General features: G+C 39.2%; 1 protein-coding gene across 1 annotated transcript in view; it reads left to right on the forward strand.

Moving 5' to 3' along the window:
* The first annotated feature begins 1,859 nt into the window (after positions 1-1,859).
* INTU (inturned planar cell polarity protein) overlaps positions 1,860-24,593 on the forward strand; it is a 47,360-nt gene continuing 24,626 nt past the window's right edge. The window contains exons 1-3 of the mRNA XM_086611789.1: positions 1,860-1,996; positions 6,733-7,319; positions 18,639-18,724. Coding sequence (XP_086467915.1) covers positions 1,875-1,996; positions 6,733-7,319; positions 18,639-18,724 — 795 coding nt within the window. The 5' untranslated portion in view covers positions 1,860-1,874. The remainder of the gene's footprint in view (positions 1,997-6,732; positions 7,320-18,638; positions 18,725-24,593) is intronic.

Consider the following 24,593-nt stretch of genomic DNA (forward strand, 5'->3'; position numbering starts at 1 on the left):
AGATATATTATGTCTTGCGATCTTTAATTGTTCCCACGGCAGCAAAAATTCCACATTCATTTCAGAAAAATACTTAGGTGACTCCCAACTACCTCTCTCAGTGGACCAAAATATTCCCTCATCCTTTTCTTCGAGATATGGTTATCCCTATAAAATAGCAAGTAGTGTAAGACTGTCGCCTCCTTTTTAGCGACCCTGTATTTCTCACTTATTGAGCAAACAACTGGAAACAATTAACCAACTCTTGAACTCAGTGAAATTTAATGTAACTAACACAGGACCATCTGGCACAGACTATCACTTCTCTACAGAAACACTTCAGTGTGCTGTTCGGTGTATTAAAAGTGCTTGCAAATATAAGTAGAATTAGGGAGGGCGGGACAGTGTATCTCACCTACCTCTCTTAAAATTCTAAATCCTGCAGTAATCCTCTTAGAAAATCATAACTCATTAGGCTCTTTGGGAAATGCTGTTTATGCAAACTATTTGTTTTCATTACGGAAAGTAAATTGTTTGGGAAACAGGGTACCTAAAAATATTTTTTTCCACCTGTTCTTCTGGAAGCCATACAAAGAATGAAAGTTGGTGCATATCTTGTATTCTGACAATTGGAAACAACTGAAGAGCTGATTTTTTTTTTTTTTTAAAGAATTGTCTACCATGCATGGATTATATACTTTGTGTGAAGTGATTGTTGCCAGCTCAGATAGGAATAAAACCTTAAATTTTATGTACCATATCCCATCCTAAACAGAATGAAACCATATTAGAACAAACATTATTTTTTTTGTTTAGGTAGGGAATGTTTCTGTCTCCTCCTTTGGGTAGGTTTGTAGTCTCAAAATCCACAACAACAGTGTGAAATCTGTAAAACCAGGTCTTGTACAGGCACTTCAGAATGGCCACAAAATTTAATAGAAGTATCTTTAACTGCTCCTGTTGAAGCCTGAATCACATGGATGCGAGTCCAAATCATTTCTGTCTGTTAATTCACTTGAAATCACTCTTACTAACAAACAATTCCCTAAACCAGTTTCAAGCACAGGAATTTCATACCAGGATTCTGTGACTCCTGCATAGTGCTCCAGCACTATAAAACCTAACTGCTGAAGCTGTGCAAATATCCCACTGAGCAGAGATTAAATCCAACGCGTTAAAAATGTTCCAACAATTATTTTCCATCTCTTTCCTTATTCACTGTGCGTGTCCTGATAGGTTTACTGACACAGCTACACAGCAGGTTGTCTGCAGGGTTGCCGTGGGTCTTGTTTTTCAAGGATGTGAATAATTTAAGTCCTGAAAACTGAGTAGGTTTTTTTTTTTCTCTCTCTCTCTGGACTGCATCATTTTGCATTTAGGTGGCATTGACTGCTTCAAGGTGCCAAATCATCTAGTTCGGGTCTCTCCCACCCTCGCCTCCCCTCCGTAAGCTAACTGCTCTCCTCACTAACCCGAAGGGAAGTACTCTTTGGTTCCTCACGGCTCTTTATTATAACGGAGCGTACCACAAAGCACAGAAGTATTCCACTGCTGACCATTCGACGTGATGGCGATTACTGCTTACCTCATGTTTCTGTCCCCAGATCAGTGTTTGATCACACGCGATGCTCTGAGACTCGCCTCAGGACCGCGAGTTTCACTGACAGTCTCCTTTGTGGGACTGTCGCTGGGACCTCGATACCGGAGCACTGAGCGAACAGCCCGTTCTCCATTGCGTGCTCCATGGTGACCCACCGAAAGACTTTCCGGGGACCGCTCTGCTTTGAGGAAGGAAACGCGCCGTCGGGCTTCCCGCCGTCTCCACGGCGCCGGGCCGGGGCCGCCAATGGCAAGCACGAGGCACGGGTCACGTGCCCGCCCGGCGCGCTGCTGTCATGGCGTCCGCGGGGGAAGGCGGCAGCGGGCTCGGAGCTGCCGAGGGGACGGAGCCGTCGGGGAGAGACGGCGGCGACAGCGAGAGCGGGTCGTGCGCCACGTCGCTGTCCGCCAGCTCCGAGTAAGGGCGGGGCGAGGCGGGGGCGGGCGAGGAAGGGGCTTTTCACTCCGTTCCCTGAAACCGACCGGCGCGCCGTTAGTGCCCCTGCCGGCGTTCGGTTCACCGAAGCTCCGGGACCGTTCGGCCGAAGCTCCGGCGGCACCGTGTCGCCGGGCACTTCCCCGCTTTGCCCTGTCCCGGCTCCCGGGAGCGCTCTCTTTCCCGAGCGCGTCCCCAGGCCGCCCCTCCGCGGCAGCCGCAGCCGGCGCCGGGCCCGCGCCGCGGAGCGGGGCCGTCTGGCGCAGCGCCGGTCTCACGGGCAGGGAGCGCTCCGTGACTTTGTGAGGCGGCTTCTCCCTGGCAGAGCCTCAGGAGTAACGGGGCGAGCGGCAGCGTTAGTTCCGCCCGCGGGCGGATCTCGGGCCGATCCCGGCGGGACGCTGCCTGGGAAAGAGGGACTTGGCTCGTGTGCTGTGAACGCCTTAGGGTTGGAGATGGCAGCCTGCCTGCTCTAGTGGCTTGTCTTCTGGGAGATGGTAGGTGAGAAGACGGCTCTCTAGACAACACAGATTTTAAAGTCATATGTGCAACCATGGAGGTTTTCTTTTTTTTTTTTTTTTTAATTCACATAAAAATTTACTCTCTGCCTCTTCCCTGCGTTAAAGCAACTCTGCTTGACGGTTCAAATGTGTATTTCAAGGTCCAAGCAATGGCATTTTATTGGGAATGTGACTTTCCTTACGTGGCGCAGTGAAGAAGAAAAGGAAGATTTAAGTGAGAGAGGTTTGAGGTGTGTTTAAGGGAACTGTGTTTTGTAGCTGTCCCATGCCTGTAACAACATGTTGTTGGATGGACACCTGCCTTATTTTGTTCCTGTGTTTATAAACCAGAACTCAGCTGTAACACATTTCTGCCTGAAGCCATACCTTACTCTTTGTGTGTTTAGGTTTTTTCTTTTCCAGTTCTTTCCTCTAAAATGCCTGTTTACTGGCATTCAGGGGATAAAGCTGTGTTCCACAGTTTTCAACACGGAACACAATGTGTAATGCTGCTGGATAAATTGAAATACATCTTTTCTATCGCTGCATCAACAGAACTGTGAAGCTTTAATTTTAGGTCCAAATAGTTTCTTCTGTTGGACCTATAACACTCCAGCCTTCTGAGTATGGAAAAAAGAGGTTATGATTTGTCTTGGAGTGAAAAGGGAGGGAGAAACAGTTCAGTTTTGCAAAGGAACAGGTGCAAAGATAGGTCTGTTGGCTGTGTTAAGATAATGGCTGTTCTTCCTTTATAGATGATCTGTACGTGGTTTTTATAATCAGCCATACCTTATTAAATTCAAGAAAGAAAGAAAGAAAAACTTTGGGAGTAGTTTTCTGAATTAAAACTTACTGACTTGCAGAGTGAACTTCTGACAGCTCAAGCTGTGCCGCTTGATGCCGCAGCTAACGTGGACGCGCCGAGATGCACCAGGGAGCGTTCATGCGAGGGCAGAAACGGGCCATGTGAGCGCGGCGTTGTCAGGGCCTGGGATTTTGTGCAAGGCCTGTTTTCAGACAGAGCTGTGAAGTGAATGCTGACATGTGCCGTGCTGGAAGTAGTGTGGCGTGTTGGGTTTTTTCTCAGAGTGTAAATTTGCTGTCACTTTCACTAGTTGTGATGCATCAGAACCCCTCCAGGTGCCACAGCTATGAAGAGGACGGCAGCTTTGCCTCTACCAAACTGGTGCCTTGGTTTGAAGCTGTGCTTTGTTGTTGCGTAGGCAAAGGTTGGGAAGACTCAAGATGATGATCTTAACTTCTGCAAAGTATCATATGGGTGGAATTTAATCATACAGAGCAGTAAAATAGTTAACCCTTGCTTTGTTGTTCAATTGCTTTAAAACAAGACTCGTAGATGTTAACTGTTTATTGTTTCTGAGTTTCCTTGGTGAGAAGAGTCTTCTCTTGCTTCAGAATCAGAACTTGGATCCCTCATTTCTAGTATATGTTTCTTCCATATATGGACAATTTCAATTGTTTTTCAATTTCAGTTTTTCAGACATTTATCCAAAAGAAGAAATATTTGTATGGGATCAGTGAATCTGCTCTTAGAGGAATGCAAGTCTTCCAGGTATTTAGATCCCATGACTGAAGCTTCCAGACCTATATAGAAGCTCAGGTTATTATATAAGTGCTTGTTTTGGCACAAAGAAAGATAGATGGTAATGGGATTTTTTTTATTTTTTTTTTTAGCTTGCTTTAAATCAATTGTGAAACTACAGCATTAGGTAAAAAACCTGTCATCCTAGGTGCAGATTTCTTGTCTCAGACTTTGCTTTTTTTAGATGTTTGTACAGATCTGTATTCAGAAAGTGATAGTTCCTTTAAAGTACACTCATGAAAACGCCTTCAAGGAGAGCAGTTCATGCCATTGTGACGCTTTTTTAGTCTTCTGTCTTCATCAGGTGATGCGCATAGAGTGACTTTGCCATATGTGCTCCTCCTTGACGAGCCTTCTCTCTGGCTTCTGTTTGAGTGGAGAGTGGACCCAATGTAAACACCACACACCTCTTTTTTTTTTTTTTTTTAATTCCCTTGGTCCATATAGTAGACTCTAATAAAAAGAGTCAGCAAAGCTGGAGAACGTGAGTGTATGAACTGACATCCAAGTATTTCGACATCTACCCTAATTAAGAAAGAGCTTTTCCAAAGAGCACGATTTCTTTTAAAGAGGGAATAAAAAGGCTATCCTACATCACAGGAGCTTCTGCTGACCCAAATGTTATTTCTTTGTAAATTTCTGATGTTTCCTTTATCAGTTTTGTTTTTTTTCCCAATTTTGCTTACATATACCAGAGTGCAGGAGTACTTCTTAAAAAAACAAACCAAGGAAAAACTCTGTCATTTCCTACCTACCACCTTTTTAGAGACGTTAGATCAGATAATTGTCTGGCCCTAAAAGCCTTTAGGTGTTGTTATCATTCTGATACTTTCTTGAGTAAGGTACTCAAGATCTTGGCTTTGTAGAAGATGCAAACTCTGACTTACCCATCACTATCAGATTATCACAAGTAGTGGCTCTTCTTTCAAAACTGTCAACTCGGGCCAATTAATTAATAAATGTGGAGGAATTCTATGATGTTTCTTCCTGTCTGCAACATCCATAGACTTCTCTAAGTCACTGGGGTTCCAGGAAGAGAGTAATGTCAATGTTTTCTATATCCTTAGTCCAGCCAGGTCCTCTCTTTGAGCCCTTAAAGGTGCTGTGGTGCAGTGTCTTTGTATAATGTTCTCTGCTCTGCTAAACTTTGAAGCTGTGTCACTTATCTGTGTATTCAAATTAATGCTCTATTTGAATTCTACAGTAGTTTTAAACAAAGTTTGCATCCTTTATTCAGTACAGTTAGCTAGTTCTAGTATAAAATGTGTGTATGTATGTTAATTTTAAACAATCAATGGTATTAATTATGATGTTAGTCTCCATTCTAGGTTTTTGCCTTATTTTATTTTTATCACTGCGGTTGCAAGTTCATAGAAGGGGAGACCTGTTTGTCATCTAGTCAGGAAAAATGCACTGAAAATCCTCCATACAGAACATCCCGATCTTCCTGACATCATCTACTAATGCTGACTTATTTTCATGTGTGATCAAAAAGCTCTTTTAATATTTAGCTTAAATACTTTGGTAAATTAAGCCACTAACTACTTCTACTTGGACCATTATCGATCCTTATCCTTCTGTAGTAATACTCTGTGGTTCATCTTGGGGTGGGGGAGTGAACTGTTTGGCCCGTTGCCTCTCAGCTATCATTTTTTGGTTTTGTTTTGGTTTGGTTTTTTTTCAACCAAAAGAGTATGATTTCTTTCAGTCTCTTTCCCTTTAAAATGTGTTTATAAACTACTTACTATTTGTCTCTGTGCTCTGGGTTTGTTCCAGTTACTACATCTTCCTTAAAATGCACTATCCAAAACTGGACATGGTTGACACATCGCCACCGCCAAATTAGGACAAAAAATTTTTTGTGCTGTGCAGATGGTACTCCTGTTAATACGTCCTGGAGTTGCCTGGCCTTTTCTTTGCAGCAGCTTGTTTCTAGTGATTTAAAGTGATCCACTCCAGCTGCCAGATTTTTTTCTACAGCAATGCTGCCTCTTTGGTTTTTTATTGTGTATTTTTGCATGTGAGCTTCAGTACACTATTTTGAACTTGTCTTTTAAAAAGTATTACCTAGATTTCATCTTGTTGTGGTGGTTTTTTTTGCTATATAGAGGTGATTTTAAAATGCTCATCTTGTCTTTCCAAAGAGCTCGAAGTACAATCTGTCTTATAAATGCATAAGGGAAAAAATAATGGGAGAAAACAAACAGGATGGCGTTTTTTCTCTAAGGGAAAGCCCCATCATGCCCATAAATGTAGTTGCTAATTAAAAATTGTTTGTGAAAGAAATGGTTTGAGATTGGGTTTTTTGTTTGCTTTCAGAAAAGGGAATATTACTTTTTGCAACGGCTGTTTTCCTGTAAGGCATTTGAAGAAACTATTTTAACATCTGGAAGGGATGTTTTCCCTTGCCATATCCATCATTTGTCTGAGAAGAGCTCTTACCCTCATGGCAAACTTAAAGCAGTTGAGATTTCAATATTCAGGAGGCAACTTTCCCCCCCCCTCCTTTTTCCTTGCACTATCCCTATCCCTTCCCTACTTGAAATAGCCAATGTTACTTGCATAGCAGTCTTCCTTATCAGAGCTATCACTGATCATTCTTCTTTCTTTCCCAGTGACCTTGAGCCTGAATGGCTGGATGGTGTGCAGAAAAATGGGGAATTATTTTATTTAGAATTGAGTGAAAGTGAAGAAGAAGCTCTGCTTCAGAACAGCTGTCCAGAAATGCCATCAGTGAATCATGTCAGGTTTCGTGAAAATGAAGCTGAAGTTATTCAAGAGGGATCACGAAAAGAAAGAAAGTATGAACTCAAGAAATTGACCAAAATCTTAAAAAAGAAGAACCTTTTACCAAAGCATTCTGGTAAGAAAGGCAGTGGAAGCTGTAATGTGCACTCCACTGGTCCTACTTCCATATTGAAACACCAGTCTGCTCAGAAAATGGGTGTCACTGTTCAGTTAAAGTACAAAGATGTATATGTGTATGTAAATCCCAGAAAACTGTGCAGTGCTGGAGAAGACGAGCAGCACAGGCTGCTGGAGGCCTTAGTGGGGATTGTCCATCAGTCTTCATGGAGCAGCAGAAGAGCAGAAAAGCAAGGCAGGAAGGATAAAGTCATCAGAGGAGCTGGTGAAGAGAAGCTTGTAGTACATGGCTTGGTGCCAGGTAGCTCAGCAATGAAAACAGGTCAAATCTTGATCGGTAAGTAATCGAATGAATAGTTAATTTCTGCGTTCCTCCTTTAAAATGAAGATTTTAAAAAACTTTTCTTTTGAGGCAGCTGACTTGACTATTCCTGAGACATAAGCAATTACATACAACTACTATTCTGTCAGTTCTTGAGAGGTTATTTTAAATAAATGTCATTACATCTGATGTCTTGTTACCTATTCAATTTAACTATATTAGAGGTTTTAACAACATGTGACATAAACTAGAAGGTGTTAATATAGAAAGGAGATTACTACCCGTAAAGCAGACAGACAGTGAGCAGCTTGAGCTTGGAGCAACAAATATCCCACCACCACCACCACCTTTAATTTAATGCGGGATTTGGTCAGTAGATAAGTAGGACTGGGGAAAAGCTGTAGTCTGCCGAATATTGTATTTTGTTTTCATTCTTTTCCACACCATCCTCCTTGGATAAAAGGCTTTACTGTCTATGCTTTAAATGGATTTTGTACCATAAAATTGAGGAAAAAGTACTGACTAAGATATGTGTTAAAATCTTTCTGCCCAGCCTCATTTGGATATTCCTCTGTTAAGCAAGTCTAACAGCTGCTTCTTAAGCAGTTGTGATCAGGCGACCTCCAAATCCATAGTGGGGCTGCAGTCTGAGGAGGCAGTGAGCTCATATAGCAGCTCTCCTTTGTGTTGGTTTGGCTCTGCTCAGGCACTTCCCATGAGCTGATGCAACCAAAAAACCTGGCAGAAAACTAACCCAGAAGAAAAATTGCCTGTCTGCTTTGAACTGGCGTAGTAAGTTAAACTTGGGTCACAGAAGGTCTGACAAGCACCGGAGCGTGAATAATGGAGGGGAGTGAACTTCTGTGGCTGGTAGTGAAGGAGCAGAAATACTCCCAGCATCAAGAGGCCATTAAAAGGCCTTGGCACTCACCAGACCTCGGTGCGAGACAGCTAGCCTACATCTGTAAAGGGTGGAAGGTTGTTTAATTGCCCTCGAAGTTGGTCCCTTGTAAAGAGAGCAAAGATGTGACGTTGGTTAGAGATCATGAACATCTTAATACTATAGTAGCACAAATCCCACAAAGTCAGCATGAGTGCTTTTGGAATTCCAGTGTTGTGTGTGTAAAAAAGGCAAATCGTGCTTTGACTAGCTGATTCTTCTAGCACATGTGTTTGGTAGGGATGCTAAAGAATACTCCAGAGGGAAAATTGGATAACTTTCAAATTTCACCAGAACGAACTGATTACAAGAAGTGGGGAATGCAGACTGAGGGGGAGGAGGGAGTGCATTTCAACTTGATCTGCTTAATGGTATTTAATCTAATTAGTGTAAGAATGGGTATTTATAACCTGTAAGTTAATTTTGGGATACAAAGAGAGCTAAATGGAGATGGTACTTCATCTGCAGCACTTAGTGCTTCCAGGAGCTAAAGCGGCCAAAAACTCTGCATTTTTTGTTTTGTTTTAAATAGAAGAACGTTTAAATTAATTTAATCTAAAGAGTCTAGCAGTTGAATATGTCCTAGGCTATCATCAACCAATAGTGCCTTGTTTTTGCACATTGGAAGCAAATACTTTTAAGTATACTGTAGTTGTTCAGCTCTTAACTGAGAAAATGAGCCGTATTCTGTGCCAACAGTATAAAATGTATAATTTTCATATAAAAATACTTTCAAATTATGTATCTATAGTGAACACTGAGTACTTTGGAATTTTTATGTGGTGTCTAGAAATAGGGATGCTTTGCATAAATTAGATGCTCAGGTTTCAGTGCTGTCTGCATAAAGAATATACAGTAAAAAAATGTTTGTTCCAGCCAAAAACCTCTGGTTTACTGCTTCTGCATTGCACATCAGAGGCTGGGATAGCTATGGTATACACCCAAAGCCTGATTTAGAAGCAACTGTAGTTCAATAGATAGCCTCCTCAGATCCTCACAGGATCTGAAGTTGGACAGAAGGTTCAGGAAAAATACAGTAGAACTTTGTTTGTTTTTTTTTTTTTTTCCATTGTTGTTGTTAAAAGTAAGCTTTAGGAATCCTGTTGTGAGTTGTGAAAACAGTCAGTAAAGAATAGTTCTGTGATCAGTCTAAAATTGCAGTATTTGCACAAAAGTTAGCAGCTTCTTGAGCTGTCACAAATGAGGACTAGCTGATCAGTACAGCGTGATGCCTGCTGGCTGGTTTGATTATAACTTTGTTCATCTTCATTGACCTGCATATGCAGAGATTTTAACCTGGTTTTGTTTTGCTTTTTAATATTTTAATAGCCTTCCATAGTGCAGACCATTTGTTTTAGTAGTCTTTTGTGAAGCAAATACTAAGTACATTTTCCTTTTATAACACATGCTTTAAAATGACATACTGTGGTCTTTCTGGTGACCAGTTAGCAACATGTGGTGCAGGCAAGCAATCTTGACTCAGAGAGTTGTTACCGAACTTAATTTTTTGCCAATTAACATAAAACTTCAGATTCCTGTTTCAGGTACTGAGAAAATGAAAGCAAAACATAGCAAGACCTCTAACAATTAAGAAAAAGCCTTTTTCCCTGCCTCCTCCAGGCTCAGCTTCAACCAAACACTTCTCCTCTCCCCTTTCCCAGTCTCAGGTACCCTGTTGTCACTGCATGTTAACACTGTGACCCTACTGCTTTGGTGAGGTAATGGGTGGCACAAGAGGGTTCGATGTTCCTTCTGCTGCTCCTTGCTTCTTTCTTGTTTTCCTTTGCTGCAGCGTGACTCCTCTGCAGCCCTTCAGGGATGGATCCACTCCCTGGGCTACAACCCTTCCACCGGTGACTGCTGCTCCTTCTTAAATACGCTTGGGCAAAGGTGCCGTGGCTCCCCTGGCTGGGTGATGTTCTGGTACGCAGTGAGTTGCTTACACCAGCTCCAGAACTGGCTATGAGCAGCACAAGGCTGCTTGTGACCTCCTGCCACACAGGTCATGCCTGCAGCACCCCACGACCAAAATCCTGCCTGTTGTGCCTGATGAAGTGTTCTAACTTTCCCATCTGATTTAAAATTTGAGCTCTCTACATTATTTTTCCCAAGAGTTGGGTTCGTAATATGTTAAATAATAACCAAGTTACTGATTACTTTCTATTTTTCATTGGCAGATTAGTTAATTTGTCAGTGATAACTATGGTAGCCATGTAAATGGCTACGAAGGTTCAGTTGTAAGGGAGATAAGGGAGACTAAACTCTTCATTTTTTTCACTCTGAACAGTTACAAAGGGTTTATTGCTTTAACATTTTTTAGTAGAAGTAACTGCTTTTTCCCACCTAAATAATCACTTTCCTCAAGTGGCTTTTTCATTTTATTCTGAAATATGTATCCCTTACAGCTTTGAACGCTTAAAACATCTGTTTATTATTTGTGCACTATACTTCAATTTTTTTTTTTAAGATTGCATATGGAAGTCGTAAGTCTTGTTGCTGTACTTGACTAACCAAGCAGAATGCAGGCGCTGACCATATGAAAGTAAATACAACAGTTTTGCAAGCTAAAAACACCCTGCTGCTTTGTAACTCTGTAAAAAGATGCCACTCTATCCATGTGTTGTTTATCAGTTCATTTATCTTTTTTTTTTTCTTTTTATATTTAGCAGTTCAGCATCCATCTTCAATTTTTAAACCAAAAAAGCCCTCATTGAATTCATTTTGGTTAGGATGAAATATAGTTGCCATAATCTCATGGCATTTCAAAGACACATTTGAGTGTCTTTTCTATTTTTGGCAAAATTTTTTTCTTGCTCGATTTCATTATGAACAATATGCAAAGCTTGTTCTGCTATGTAAAACTTTGTAGTCTCATCTTTGACTGTATCTTCAAAGATAAAAAGCTCCACTAAATATTTACTTTTAGATCCAGGCAAATAAGGGTTGAGATAGGAAATGCCATTATAACTTGATTTCCCTCGCCTTCAAATTGAAACTTACTGGATTCACAGCAGGGGATGCTTCTTGTAAATGCTGCTGATCATCATCTTTACTATAGTACAATGGAAAAGTAATTCCAATGACACTGAAAATACAGGAAAGTTCTTTTCACCAGCAGAGTGTACTGCTGTTACCGTCTTTGGAATTGCCTTCTGTTCTTATTGCTCTCATCACCGAATATCCGAATGTTTGCATGAATTCTCTTATCTGATCAGTAGGTACAGTAGTCAAAAAAGTGTGAAAACTACCCAGGGACAGGGATTAATCTTGGGTGATAGTAAAGATGGGCTATAATAATCCCTTTTTGAACAAGTATGCAAAAGATGCAGACTGCTGTTGCGAGCTTCAGTTGAAAGGTCCAGATCCCAGCCTCATTTACTGACAAATGGTTTTCTGTGATGATTTTGTTGATGTTATGTGGGAGTGTTGTTTGTTTGTTTCCCCTGAATAAGGAAATGTTTAAGCAGTAATCTTTGCTCATTTTAATAGTAAAAATGCAGGTATTGCTGTTGGAATTCTGAAGTTGTGGGAAACAAGGCCATCATTGCTGGAAAGCCAAGTATAGCTGTTAGATTGCTATAGCATAGACCTAGTGGTTTAAACCAGTAATGCAGCTACACACATTAAGCAACTTGCAATCCACTTCCGGCACCCAAAGTAAATTCTGGTTTTGTCATTTGCAGACCATGGAACTAAAAGTCCTGTCAGGAAAATGTCCTTGAAAGGCCCAAAATACTGTGAGAGTTTGAGATTTCCAAGAGGAGTTACCGTATGTGGTGTACTTGTTGAAAAGGCTTTCCAAAGCAGAGATGCTGGGCACACAAGATAGAAATATGGAGCTTGCGTAAGCTTTGCTGCGTTCACTGTGGAGTTTGGGATGTCGTTTGTGTTCTTTTCATCTTCTCTTGAAGCATAACAGCATTGATTTGGGTAAAAGCAGCCTGCTAACATATAAAGCAAGGGATTGATCTGGCTTTCTTCAGTAGATTGTGTTCCATACTTGGTCTTTTTTGGAAAGGAGTGTGTGAACATTTAGAAGTACTTCCACCAAGTCATTACCAAGAAGAGAGGAAACAAAATATCAGGATTTCATGAAAAAAGTGTCCTCAGGCCTCTTCTATGTGAACAACATGGTTTTGATCTTAATCCAGCCAAAATCGTTCACTTCCCACCACAGTATGGAAGTGTTATTCACTTATCAGTCAGTGTCCCCTGGCTTGATGCAAAGAAGATCTACTTTTAGAAATGGTGCTTGCAGGTTTATCTGTAGGGAATGGATATTTAACAAAAGTCACAATCTTGTGCCTCATGGCAAAGTGATAGGCAGTTCTGAAATCAACATTTTAGGGGTGCCAGCAGTTCCAAAGACTTTCCTAAATTTTGTCTTTAAAAAAGCAGGAATAATTTCATCGGCTGTGTGCAAACTAGGTGTTTGAGATCAATATACACTGTTCTTAGCTACTACTGACTGGGTGTGATAAGTGTTTTCTAATGAGAAGATGGAAAGACAGAACAAAGAATATACGAAAGAATTCCTGCCTCTCTTCTCCCTCTGTTCCATCACTCCAGTAAAATTCAGTTCTACTTGGCATTGTGTGGAGAACATGTTTGTCCATCTTACAGGTTTTTTAGTGGACTGAGAATCTTTTTTATAGTAAGTGAAAGAACTCAAAAGCTTGATTATTCATTATTATGGGATTAAAAAAAAAAAAAAAAGCTTACTTTATACCTTAAAGAGAAGGGCATGTATTTTTCTAAAGATAAGTTTATTGGCTCATGGTCTGATATCCTGGAGCTGCCAGAAGAAAAATATTTCCTCTATTGCAGTTGCTCACCGTGTCTCTAAAAACGGAACTGAGTGAGACTTTGTTGTTCATCTTCTAACATATATGCTGGTGACTTTCATGACAGACAATAGGGATCTTATTGCCAGTAGAAACGCAAGCCAGTAAGAGCAGGTCAAGTGCCATTCTATATAGTAGTGTGCAGTAAGATTTTTGTATACAACCGTATTGTTGAGAAAGCTTAAAAAAAAAAGGTAAAATTTCTTGTTATTTTCTCTCCAGTTTGAAAATAACGTTTCATGCAAATGTCTGCTTCTTGTCTATCTAAGTATGTATGCCTACTTCAGCAGAAAGGAAGAAGTCCCCTTTGATCTCTGTACTTGAGAAGAGTCAGTTGGAGAGGGTTTTTCATGCACTTCATAGAGCACAAGAATGACGGAAGGATGTATTTGCAGTACCCTCTGTACTTTTTTCTTGCTGCTGGTGAAATATCTCTCTACATCTGAAATTCAGCAGTGCTTTAGTCTGGGAAAATTTGACTTAACTCTGCAGACCATCAAGTTAGATCAACTTAAACAATTGCAAACACGGTCTGCCCTTTTATTTCGTTTAGCCTAAACTGATTAAGCATTAAGTGAGTGAAATTAGATTAAACTTTATACATTTGCACTATTTTTTGACAGACTGAAATGTCTGAAGACCTAAATCAGTCTCACTTGATGTAAGTTTTTCACACTGCTAAAGGGGATGAAATAATTCTCAAAGAAAGTGTCAATGTGAAACTGTAATAAAGGAACACTTGCATATATAAACTCTTTTGCTGGCATTAATTATCACACTGGGTACATCTTGTGTTCTGCTTTAAGCTGTTCTGTGTTCATAATTTTACATACTTCCTGTTGTGCCAGTGATGTCTTTCATTCTGTTGCTTCATAGTCTATTCTTTGAATGCTGTTGTGTTTGGCAAAAAGAAAAGAAAGAAAAAACACAAACACCCCCACCCCTGATTCTGCCAAGTCCATGCTGATAAATGTAGATTTTCTCAGTAGTACATCGAGTTGCAGGTCTTCAGTAGTGATACAGCATTTTCTGGCAAAATGAAGGCAGCCTTACAGGACTGCTTTGGCTGTGTCTTCTGGAAAGCTCTTCCATTTATGGTACATGATTACATTTTTACAAATTGAATGAGATAAATATTTACTGCTGCAATGAAAGTTTTACATATGTACATTAGGCATCAAATAAATAAAACACTTTGAGCATATAGCATGTAAATAGTGATGGATCTTTCCTTTCAAAGTGTCTTTGTATATTCCACCCTGGGAGACGAGTTTCAAAAACATTCCCTTAAGTGCTAAGGTGCGTATGTCTCCACAAATTGTGTGCAGCTTGTTTGAATGGCTTTGTGGGTTAGATGACTCGACTGTTGCCTTTGCAACAGAATTTGTGAGGTCTCTAGTAAAACAAACAGAACACAAACAACTTTTGTTTAAACAGTGCTCCAGATGAGTACAAAAGCAATTTCTGCTTTCTCTTGTATTTGTGAATGATGATCTTTAATACAGTGTACTTCAACAAAGATTGTAGTGATTGTGTTTGTAATTTCTTGTTATGTTAGAGTAGCCTGAATGTTCTGCTTTTGATTACTAATTTTCAAGTCCTGGGGCTCTGGCATGGACTTACTGAGTTGCTTTTAAAATGCTATTTAATTTTCAACTTTCCTGTTTTTGAATTATTGTTGTGTTGAGAATTCGATAGGCTAAAACTTCACTGTGCTTTGCAGCAAGAAACACAGAGGTTAGGGAGAGAGCTATTATTACTCGAAGCAGAAAAAACTATTTAATTCATTCCAAGGAATAACATTTTTGTGTGTATAATAAAACTTAACTTTTTTTTTGTTTTGCTGTAAGAAAGAGTAGAAATGAATTTTCCTTTAATGTAAAAGACCAGTGAGCAGATGGTTGGTGCCTAGTGTATTAAAGAGGAATATTGCTTGCCTTTTTGGGAGATTCTGTATTTCCTTACTGATGGTTAGTTCAGAAGAATGTCCTTTCTCTCATTGGCCTTAATTGTGTTTTGCACTGATTTTGAGCAATCGACCTGGTACCTGGGAAGAATTCCAGCTGTATTTGATGGTATTTAACAACAAGGTAGAAGATAGAAATAATGACAAACTGTCAGAATTCTTCTAAACTTTCAGATTCTGTTGTCTTTATTATATTCTCAGGAAATGGAGAGACCTTAGAGACACAGATTCTGCCTTTCTGTCATGTGCACATGATTATCATCACTGTGTTAGTTTGAGCTGAGCAAGTCTCCCTGGAAAAGTCGAAATGTGCACTGAACCTTAGTTGCGCAGTGCTTTATTTCTGCAGTTGAGCACGTTTTTGTTGCCAAGACAAGGCTTAACATATAATTATACTAACATGCACATTTGCTACAAATCCATATCCTTTTTCTAATCTCTTTACCCTGCTTGAAAGAGTGATGAGCACTGCTGCTATCACCTGGCTGAGGTGTAGTTGAATGCTGCTGGAATGCTGCTGTAATGCTGCCTCTGGCTTTTCACATGTCCTGGCACAGGAGAAAAGGACAGGTGTCACCATTGCTGCTTCTAGCCCGTGCGTTCTGAAATTCATATAATTCCCTGAACCCTGGAAGTGTAGCAGCAATAGTTGTGAGGGACATGATGGTTTATTTCACCTTTTTCAATAAGGCTCACTTGACTGTGATGAGATATAGCTGTAGATACAAATAATAAAGCAAACTGTGAACAGATGAAATAACAAACTGTCCACCTGTCTCTGGATTTACCTTATATCCACATACCTTCACTATGCCAGTCCCAGAACTCCTCCCCTTGTGCCTTTCCCCACCCATGGGGATACCTCATACTGCTTTTATAATACCCTCTAACAGCTTTTTGGACAAGGCAGTGTTCGCTGTGTCTGGCTCGGAACTGCCCTTGTCCAGACGGGCCAGCTCGGAGCACAGAGAGGCCAGGTGATGAGCTCAGGGTGCAGCTTTACCTGGGGCAGGAGAAGGAAGGAAAAGGGAGTGGAAGGAGCTTCTGTATCCAGCAGTCATTAAGAGAACTTGTGGCATGTAACATGGCTTGTGCCTTCTCTTCCAGCTTTGGCTGAAATTTAGTAACGGGATTAAGGCTGCTCATCATACCATTGTAGAAGCCTCATTTCCTTAGAAAACAAAGCTCAAGAGTACCTAGAATAGAGCACCTCAGGCAATTCTTTATTCTTTTTTCAGTCATTTAAGTGTCTCACATTACATGTTACTCTCTTTTAAATGCCAGTATTACTAATCTTGGAGAGGATTTGGAGGTACTTCCAGGAGTCTTTGGGCAGCTCAAGCAAAACTAAGCTTGGTTTTCAGTTTGCTCGCCCAGAGCAGCTCTTGGTGTTTTGGCGTAAGAATGACCTTGGAATCAAGTCACTTTCAGTGTTGAGTAAGCAGCTAATTTCTGTATTTCCCTTTTTACAGACAGAGATACAAGCTGGAACTAATCGAGTTTTTCACCCAACAGGACAGAAGGGAGAGGCAATTGAAGGTGACACCAAAGAAAATCAAGTTGAAAACAAGTCCTAGTTTGTTACTCTGAAATTGAATATTTGGCTCTGGAAAGGACCTAATGAGCCATCAAGTCCTATATCCTGGTTCCACTGGCAGTCACTTCTTATAGTTCTTTTCATAAATTTATGTTGTTTCATCGTAGGTATTTTGCACTAGCTAGCCTTGTTGAAACAGCTTTTCAAAAGTCTGTTTTGAGACTACAGAACCTTCTGATTTCTCCTCTAGATGCTTTCACACTTAGGCTTTACTCACCTCATCTTTAACCATCATAAACAGGTTCTCCATCTCCCATGGACACTGCATTATTACTTCTATGTATGAGATCTCATTTGATTTCATTTTCTTAAGCACAAGTCAATAGAATTGTAAGGAGTACTCTGGATAGGATCCTGTCAGGTCCTATTAATGCTCATGTACATTCAAAGGAAATGTCTTTCCTAAAGTACCCGGGTGTTGAGTTTGTCTTTTTCATGTTTTCTGTTACTTGACTGCCTTCCTGAGAAGGAATGTACTATTTAATTCCATTATATTTCTGTTATTCCGGTAATAGTTACTGGTTTCTTACTCTGTGATATAGCGTTTCTTTTATACTGAAAAGTGCTTCCAACTTTGGATGTCGACATTAGAGAAACCATGAAGGACTATCCTTTTAGTGACAGTTTTTCTGACTTGGGTTCCACCTAAAATCTCACCTTAAATGTTGGACTGATGTTCTAAATTGCCAGCTTAAGTAATCAAATCTTTTGGTTGATTTAGTCTCCCACTACCATATCTGAAATATCTTTAATATGTGTCCTTTTCTTATTATTGCTTCCATTTTTTTTTTTAAGTAGATGAATGGCCAAAAAAACTTCTTTTTTTCCTTTTCAATTTCTATTCCTTTTGACAGGTCTAAGTAGTTTTATCTTTTGATGTTATTTTAGCTTTGTTTTCTAACTTCATGGGTGTGGGTTTTTTTTTTCTCTGCTCATCCTTCTTACATACTCCATGCTTAAATACTCATCTTTTTGAGGGAGGCGAGGTTATCAACTAATTATTACTGGGACACTTCTCTAGAATATTTTCCCTCACTTTAGATAGAAATCCCAGTTGGGTTTTAATTTTGTAAGCTCTAATTTGTTTCTGTTTGCTTTTCATAACTAGTGCCTTTAATTTTTCAAACCTTTTCCATTTGCAGTTAAACACTTTTTCTTTGAGGTCCTATTTTTTTTCTCCCCATTTCCAGTAATGAGAAGAGAGTCGGATTTAGAAAACCAAGATGTCACTAGGGAGGAAGAACTGGCGGATAAAAGCATGAAGAGGATGGAATAAGAAGCCACAGCAGTGGGCGAGGCATGGAAAAGAAGAAAGGACTGAATTGTGATGTAGCTTGAGAGACAAAGGAGGTGTAGGGATGAAATCAGAAGAGTGAATGATTCTCTGCCAGTTTAGTGAACTGAGCTGAGTTACTAATACACACGGTAACTGCCAGGAATGCTTCAAAGAGGGCAGCTCAGGGGTGGTGGGATTCTCCCATGGTTAGGCTCAGCCAACGCTTGAAACCTTTGGTGTAAGTGTTGGCTTAGAACTTGTAAACTGCTACAGGAAGAGTGAGTTTTGGAATGCTTTTGGAAACAGTAGTGTTTGTATCAATGGAGGAAGCAGTGGAAAAGTTTTGGCAAGTGAACAGAAGTGGTTTTGGAAGGAAAAAAGTAATTCTTGGGCATAACTTGATTGGTGAAGTTGTTGGATTTTCCGATCAAGTAACGAGAGTGATATAAGCCGTGATGGAGGGGAGAGGCTTTGACAATTACTTTTGTAAAATGATACAAACGTGGCAGCAAGGCCTTAAGAGCATTGAGGTAACAGACTAATGTTTCTAAACATAGGAAATGTTGCATGTAGAAACCATCTACTTAAGCGTAACAAAAAGACAGGATTGTTTGAATGTCGTGTTAATTTTTAAAACAAAACACTGTTTGCCTTTGCACTGCAGTGTAATACCGTCTGACTTTCTCATGGTTTTGTCTGTTTTATCTCCAGGAGACGCTCTAGTTGCTGTAAATGATGTTGATGTGAATTCTGAAAACATAGAAAGGGTTTTGTCTTGCATTCCAGGTCCTATGCAGGTACAGTAGTTGAAAATTTATCCCAAATATCTGTAAAAATTAATACTGTTTCTGGTTCTGTTCCTTTTTTTTTTCCTCATCTACTTTTTGAACACATTGGTTGACTTCAGTCAAACTTACAGTAGAAATTTCAGAGTTTAATTCTAGTAAATTTTGTAAAAATAGGTAGGTGCAGTTAAGTGACTGCAGCCAATGTCTCATTAAGCGATATTAGGCACAGGCCAGCTGTTACATAGTGTAGTTGTCATCAGCCAGAGTCAGAAAGCACATGCAACATGGTGCAAGAGATAGCAGCACACTTGTAGGTTTAGACTAACCATAACGCCTGATTTTTTTGCCCAGTATGAGAATCAGAGTATTCTGTGCTTGCAGAATCCTGAGTATTCATGTTTCTCTATGAGAACTAGTACATATATATGTGAAAAAACGAGTTTTACTACTTTTCCTGCTCAGAAAACAACTTCATTATTATGTTACCACTTGCATCAAAGTTACTTACTTTTTGTTGAATACGGGGAAGTAACTCCTTTGAGATTTGCACAAACTTTTAACCAGCGATAGTTGCAGTTGTGGGCAAAGATGGCAAGTATGGTGGTTATTTTGAACACTGATCTCGGCAAACGAAGGACAAAGTATGTAATGTTGTGATGCCTCATTCCTGACGGGTAATAGGGCTGGAGATGTGCAATCTGGCAGTAGCATATATAAAGCAAGATATTGATGTCTAGCTTAAAAATAAATATGTCAACTGCAGAATTGTAGTGGCTTTATTTTTTTTTTCAATTACTGTTCTTAAAATGGTAATAATTGCTATGGAAATACTTATATAAAATAAGTATCTCTCCATCAATATAAAAGACTCACAAACCACAAGAGAGTAAAAGCAAGCCTGAATTAACAAGTAGTGCTATTCAAGATATTTAAGAGCAATTAAATGGAGAAATTGATACCACTTTCATATTTAAATAGATACATTCTTGAGTATTTAAGAGCTATTAGATGAAATACTTTTAAGATCTTTCAAAACTGAACAGTGATGAAGATTGTGAAGATTGATAGAAGTCAGTAATAGAAATTGATACAAAAAAAACCAAAACGAAACAAAAATGGACCTGATGAATAATATTTCCTCCCTTCAAACCTACTGTATGTATCTTCTCTTCTAGCTGAATAATAATTTGGGGGGGTTAATAAAGAATTAATTAACTAATAAAGAATTAGATAGCTATTTCATAATTAAACTAGGAGAGTGTTAATTACGTAGGTGGTTAGTAACGTAAAATTAAGTATTTTGAGTTATTCTGCTTAAATCCATTTCCTGGTAGACAGGAAGACAAAGTAAAAGTTGCAACCTGTAGATATGAGATGAAGCAGGTTAAAATTACAGTGTCTCTTACAGTATGTCTGTAACCTCTTGGTAGTTCTTCTTCAGGTAGAATATATGAAGTGATACTAATAGAAATGTTTTACTGTCCAGAGATAAAATGAAGAGGAAATTTTAGGTTTTGTTAAATGTGCTTCTGTTCTCATCTCACGTAGTATAAGTGCCTGTAGAACTACAGCTGCAACTGCAGTAAGATTGAGTATGAGTATGTCAGTCTAGGAAGCTTTCCAAGATATTTGACAGGATGAAGCTTGTCTAAGCTACCAGAGTTGTGGTCAGGTATTGGCAGAGCTCCATGGTAGAAAAACCCTGTCTTCCCTGTCTTTGACCAAATATGGAGTTGCTGTAACTGTTCTTAAACACAGAATGATTTAAAAAGCAGAGATTATATAGTTTGTTTAATTGCATCCTTGCTAGATTAGAGTATATGTATTACTTCTTGCTAAAATGCAATGCAGCCCTTTGTATAGTAGTTACTTTTAGTGCAACATTAATGTTTACATTGTCAGTAAATCTGTCAAGTAGACAGCGATTATTTGAAATGTATAACTGTTTGTCATGTTGGCTTCCCAAAACCTTTTATTAAAGTGCAATTATTCCTTTTTTACTGTGTAGTTTGAATGAAGCCAGAAGAATGATTGCTGAAATAGACCAGTGGAGAATTTAAATGCAGAGTTCTGGGGGTTTTTTGCAGCGTAGAACACTGTGTTCATGCTGCTGAAGAAACAGAGCATTGTTGTTTCTGAGATTTAGTAATTAAACAGCTGTTACACAAGCAAAATTGTTAATGTATTCTCATTCATCATATGTTGCAAAATATCAAAAAAGATGCAGTTTAAAGCCATTTTACAGTAGTTATAAGTTATTTACATAAGCGAAGTCACTGCTTTCTGGATTCAGTGTTAAAGTTACTGGACATAATGTCAAAAACTAACTACCTAGATTCTCTCAGTTGTAGCTTGTGGCATAACATCTCTCATTATTATATTTCCAGAATTTTGTTTTCCTTACCTCAGTTTAGGCAAACTAGTTTCTGGGCATGTAAGGGCTGGTGCAGCATATTTATTGAGCAATAGAAGTCCAAATGCTACATCAGTCTTCTTTTAATAGCAGAACTGTTTCTCTTTGGGTGCTTGCATGTCACCTAGTAAGATAAAGTCCCAATTCTGATTAAAACATTGAACATTACTTTTAGAAGTTCTATAGCAGTCACTGAATGTGACAGGTCAAAGCATACCCCTCAATCAATGCTTGAGATAGTATGATAAAGTTATATTCTGCAGTCCATACGGTTTTACACTTCTGTAATCAAAATAGGCACCACAAGACAGAGAAGACAGAATAGGAGGGAGGAAGGTATGCTAAAAGAATATACTTTTCCTTACCCAGATACTCAGAAGTTGCAGAACCATTTTACCCAAAGCTTTCTAAAAATATTCAGCCTGAGGCAGACGCTTAGAAATTTCAGCCTGAAATTTTGAGTTACAGTTGTGCAAACCATAAGCACATGGAAAACAGACTTACAACAGGAAATGGCAGGCAATCTCAAAAGGCAGGCAGTGCCACCAGCTCTGCCTGTAATAAAATCCATATTCTAAGACATACAGCTTTCTTGCAGATAAAGCAAGCGTGCCTTTCTGGGTCAGACCAACAGTATTAGCAGCTACATTTTCTGTTTCTTACACTGACAAATGTTTAAGTAAAGAGTGTTCAGAAACAAAGGAAATACAGAGTGACCTTCCCATCATACTTTTCCAGCTTCCAGCAGTCAATAGTTAGGAACTTGTTGGATCACTTACAGGCTTGTACCTTCTCCTCTTTTAATCCAGTTCTTACAATTCCTTTGACCTACACAGCATCCTGTAGCAGTAATTTGCATAACTGATTTGTGTTACGCTCATTTTTGTTGGTTTTCAAACTGCCATCTAATTAATTGCATTTCATACCTCCAGGTTCCTGTATTGTGAGGAGTTAACTGTCCGTGTCTTAATTCTTCATATCGTTCCATGACTTTGGAGAGCTCTGTCTGTCATGTTGCACTTTTGTCACCTCTTTCCTAAGTGGAAAAATCCCCATCTATGTACCTCAGTTTGCTGTTACTGTCACCTTCATCAGTGTCTTCTTGCAGTTTGGTTAAAGTCTTTTTGAGAACTGTTCTAAGTACTGGGAATGTGTGCATGCTATGTATTTATAGAGTGGAATACTAATATTTTCTGTGCTTTTCCCATTCTTAATTTCATTTACTTTTCTGTTTTTTGCTGTGCGTTGAGCTGATTTTCTTTAGGAGAAATGGAATCAAAGTTGTGACAGACAGTCAGTGTTTACAAAAGGGTACCTCAGTAGCCACATATTTAATGAGATCCCATGCACTGCTCAGGACAAAGATTCATTTCTTATTCACAAAAAGAAAAAAAGTTTTTTAGGATATGTAGAAATGTAGTATCTCGGTCGTTTTCTAATACAGCATTTTTCAGCCTAGATGGTCTTTTTCACAGTATTTTTTATTTTTAAAGGCAGGAAATAGATTAGAACTTGGACAAAAGTAGAGTGGAACAACAATGTCATGTTTCAAGCTGTTAGATAGAACCAAGAAGATTTGGAAAGGAGCTTGTAGTCAAATTGTGGAGAGAGATCTTTCTCAAAATACAGTGACTTCACATCTGAGTGGTGTGGTATTGCCCACAGAGATGTGGGAGGCAGCATGGATGCCTACATGATGAGGGAATGTTCAAGTTCTGTTTGGCCCAATTTGTTTTGAGCTCTTGCTTGGAAGGCCATATGGTTGTGTCTCTAAGACAACGCAGACTGACTTGTTTGTTGTTTTTTTATGATTGAGAGTCTAAAAGATGGACTGCAGCACGAATTACATCTGTGTGTCATTAGTGTAGAGACTGTAGCTTAAGTGTCATGAATAAGTGTCCACAGATAAGATGTAGCAGAAGTTAAGAGAAGTAACTATTGAGCCTTGAGGAAATCTGCAAGAAGTTAAACGGTGTGAGGAAAATGCTCTGAAATACACGCGGATGGCGTGACAAAGAAAGAGAACCAAGTCACGGAATGCCAGAGGAGAAAACATACATCTATAAAACTGTGAACAATCTAGTTACTGGGTCTTAAGAAGCCACTGCTGCCTAGCTGGATGTTTCTGCTCCTCTAGTCTTGTTAATATGCAGTGTAATGAATTGAAACTGAAGTGATGAGGAGAGAGCGAGCGATGAGTTACTGGCAGAAAAGAAAGTGGTAGCACTTGGCAGGAGAGCAGGACTGAATGCAATGCTGTGCCAGAGAATGGGAAGAGAAAAGATAAAAACGCTGATAGCAGCCAAACTAGGAGAGGAAAAGATTAATGAGAAGTGGTGGGAGGGAGTTGAGTGGAATGGGAGGAAGGCAGCCGGGGACTTAAATGTTGTAGCTGGAAGAGCTGATGATGGCACTTCCCTCTGATCTATTTTGACAGGCAATGGGTGTTTTAAAGCATCATTATTTCTTGCTGGCACTCCTCTCTTTTAAGTGTGTGTATACACATACATAATTATGAAAATATAAATTATCTATGTTTAAATGTATAAATTACCTCTGCTTGGGCTTTTCAAATTTGTTGCAACTGGGAAAATATAAACCTTTTTTGTTGCATGAGTCATTAGGCTGAACTGTCACTGACTTCAAAAAGAAGCAGCATTTGGTGCAATGTCTTATCTTGAGAACTTCCCAGTCAATAGACATGTTAAGGATACTTCAAGGCAGACAAACAATCTTGAATCAAACATATGAAAGAAGGAACTGAGAGTGTGCCTACTTAGTCTAAATAGATACATCGCCAGTCATTTTGAACAATGATGAAAACTCAGGTATCATCCAAGAAAATAAATCAGTTTATTCTCTTTGGAAATTACAATTTTAGGCTCAGTCAAGAGCTAGGCATTTCTTACATAGCCTTCTTTCATACTTTGAATGAAGTGTTAATTAACAAAAAAAAAAATTCCTCTCATTTCATAACTACTGGAACAACTAAAATAATTTTTGTGAGGCAGCGCTCATAAAAAGGGTGTCTGTAAAGCAAATTATGAAACACATTTCCACACCAAGTTTGGATTTTGTGTTGCTTGTAAGCCAAGAAATCTGTGTTTATTCTAAAAATCCTGTTTATTACTTTACTTAGGAAATAAAGAACAGTAAACCTCATGTAACTTTTTGACAAAGTAAGCTTAATCATCTAAACTTGAAGTTATTTTTTAAGAGACAATGATTTTTTGAGAGACAGTGCTTTGATTATTTTTTTTCTTCTGAAGACCTAATGCAGCAAGTGATGTTAATGCTTTTTATGCTTCTTGCTAGTTGTGTACAGTTGTTAAATATGGCAACAAAACTCGTTTGCTGACTTTAAATGTTAAAAAAAAAGGTAGTGAAAACTTTGGCAGATTGAAAGAAGAATTGTTACTGAGTGTTACGAATTAAGGCTATTGCAGTTAATGTAGAGTGATTTTC

The sequence above is a fragment of the Tauraco erythrolophus genome, chromosome 5 (assembly GCF_009769465.1).
Source record: "Tauraco erythrolophus isolate bTauEry1 chromosome 5, bTauEry1.pri, whole genome shotgun sequence".
NCBI classification, from domain to species: Eukaryota; Metazoa; Chordata; class Aves; order Musophagiformes; family Musophagidae; genus Tauraco; species Tauraco erythrolophus.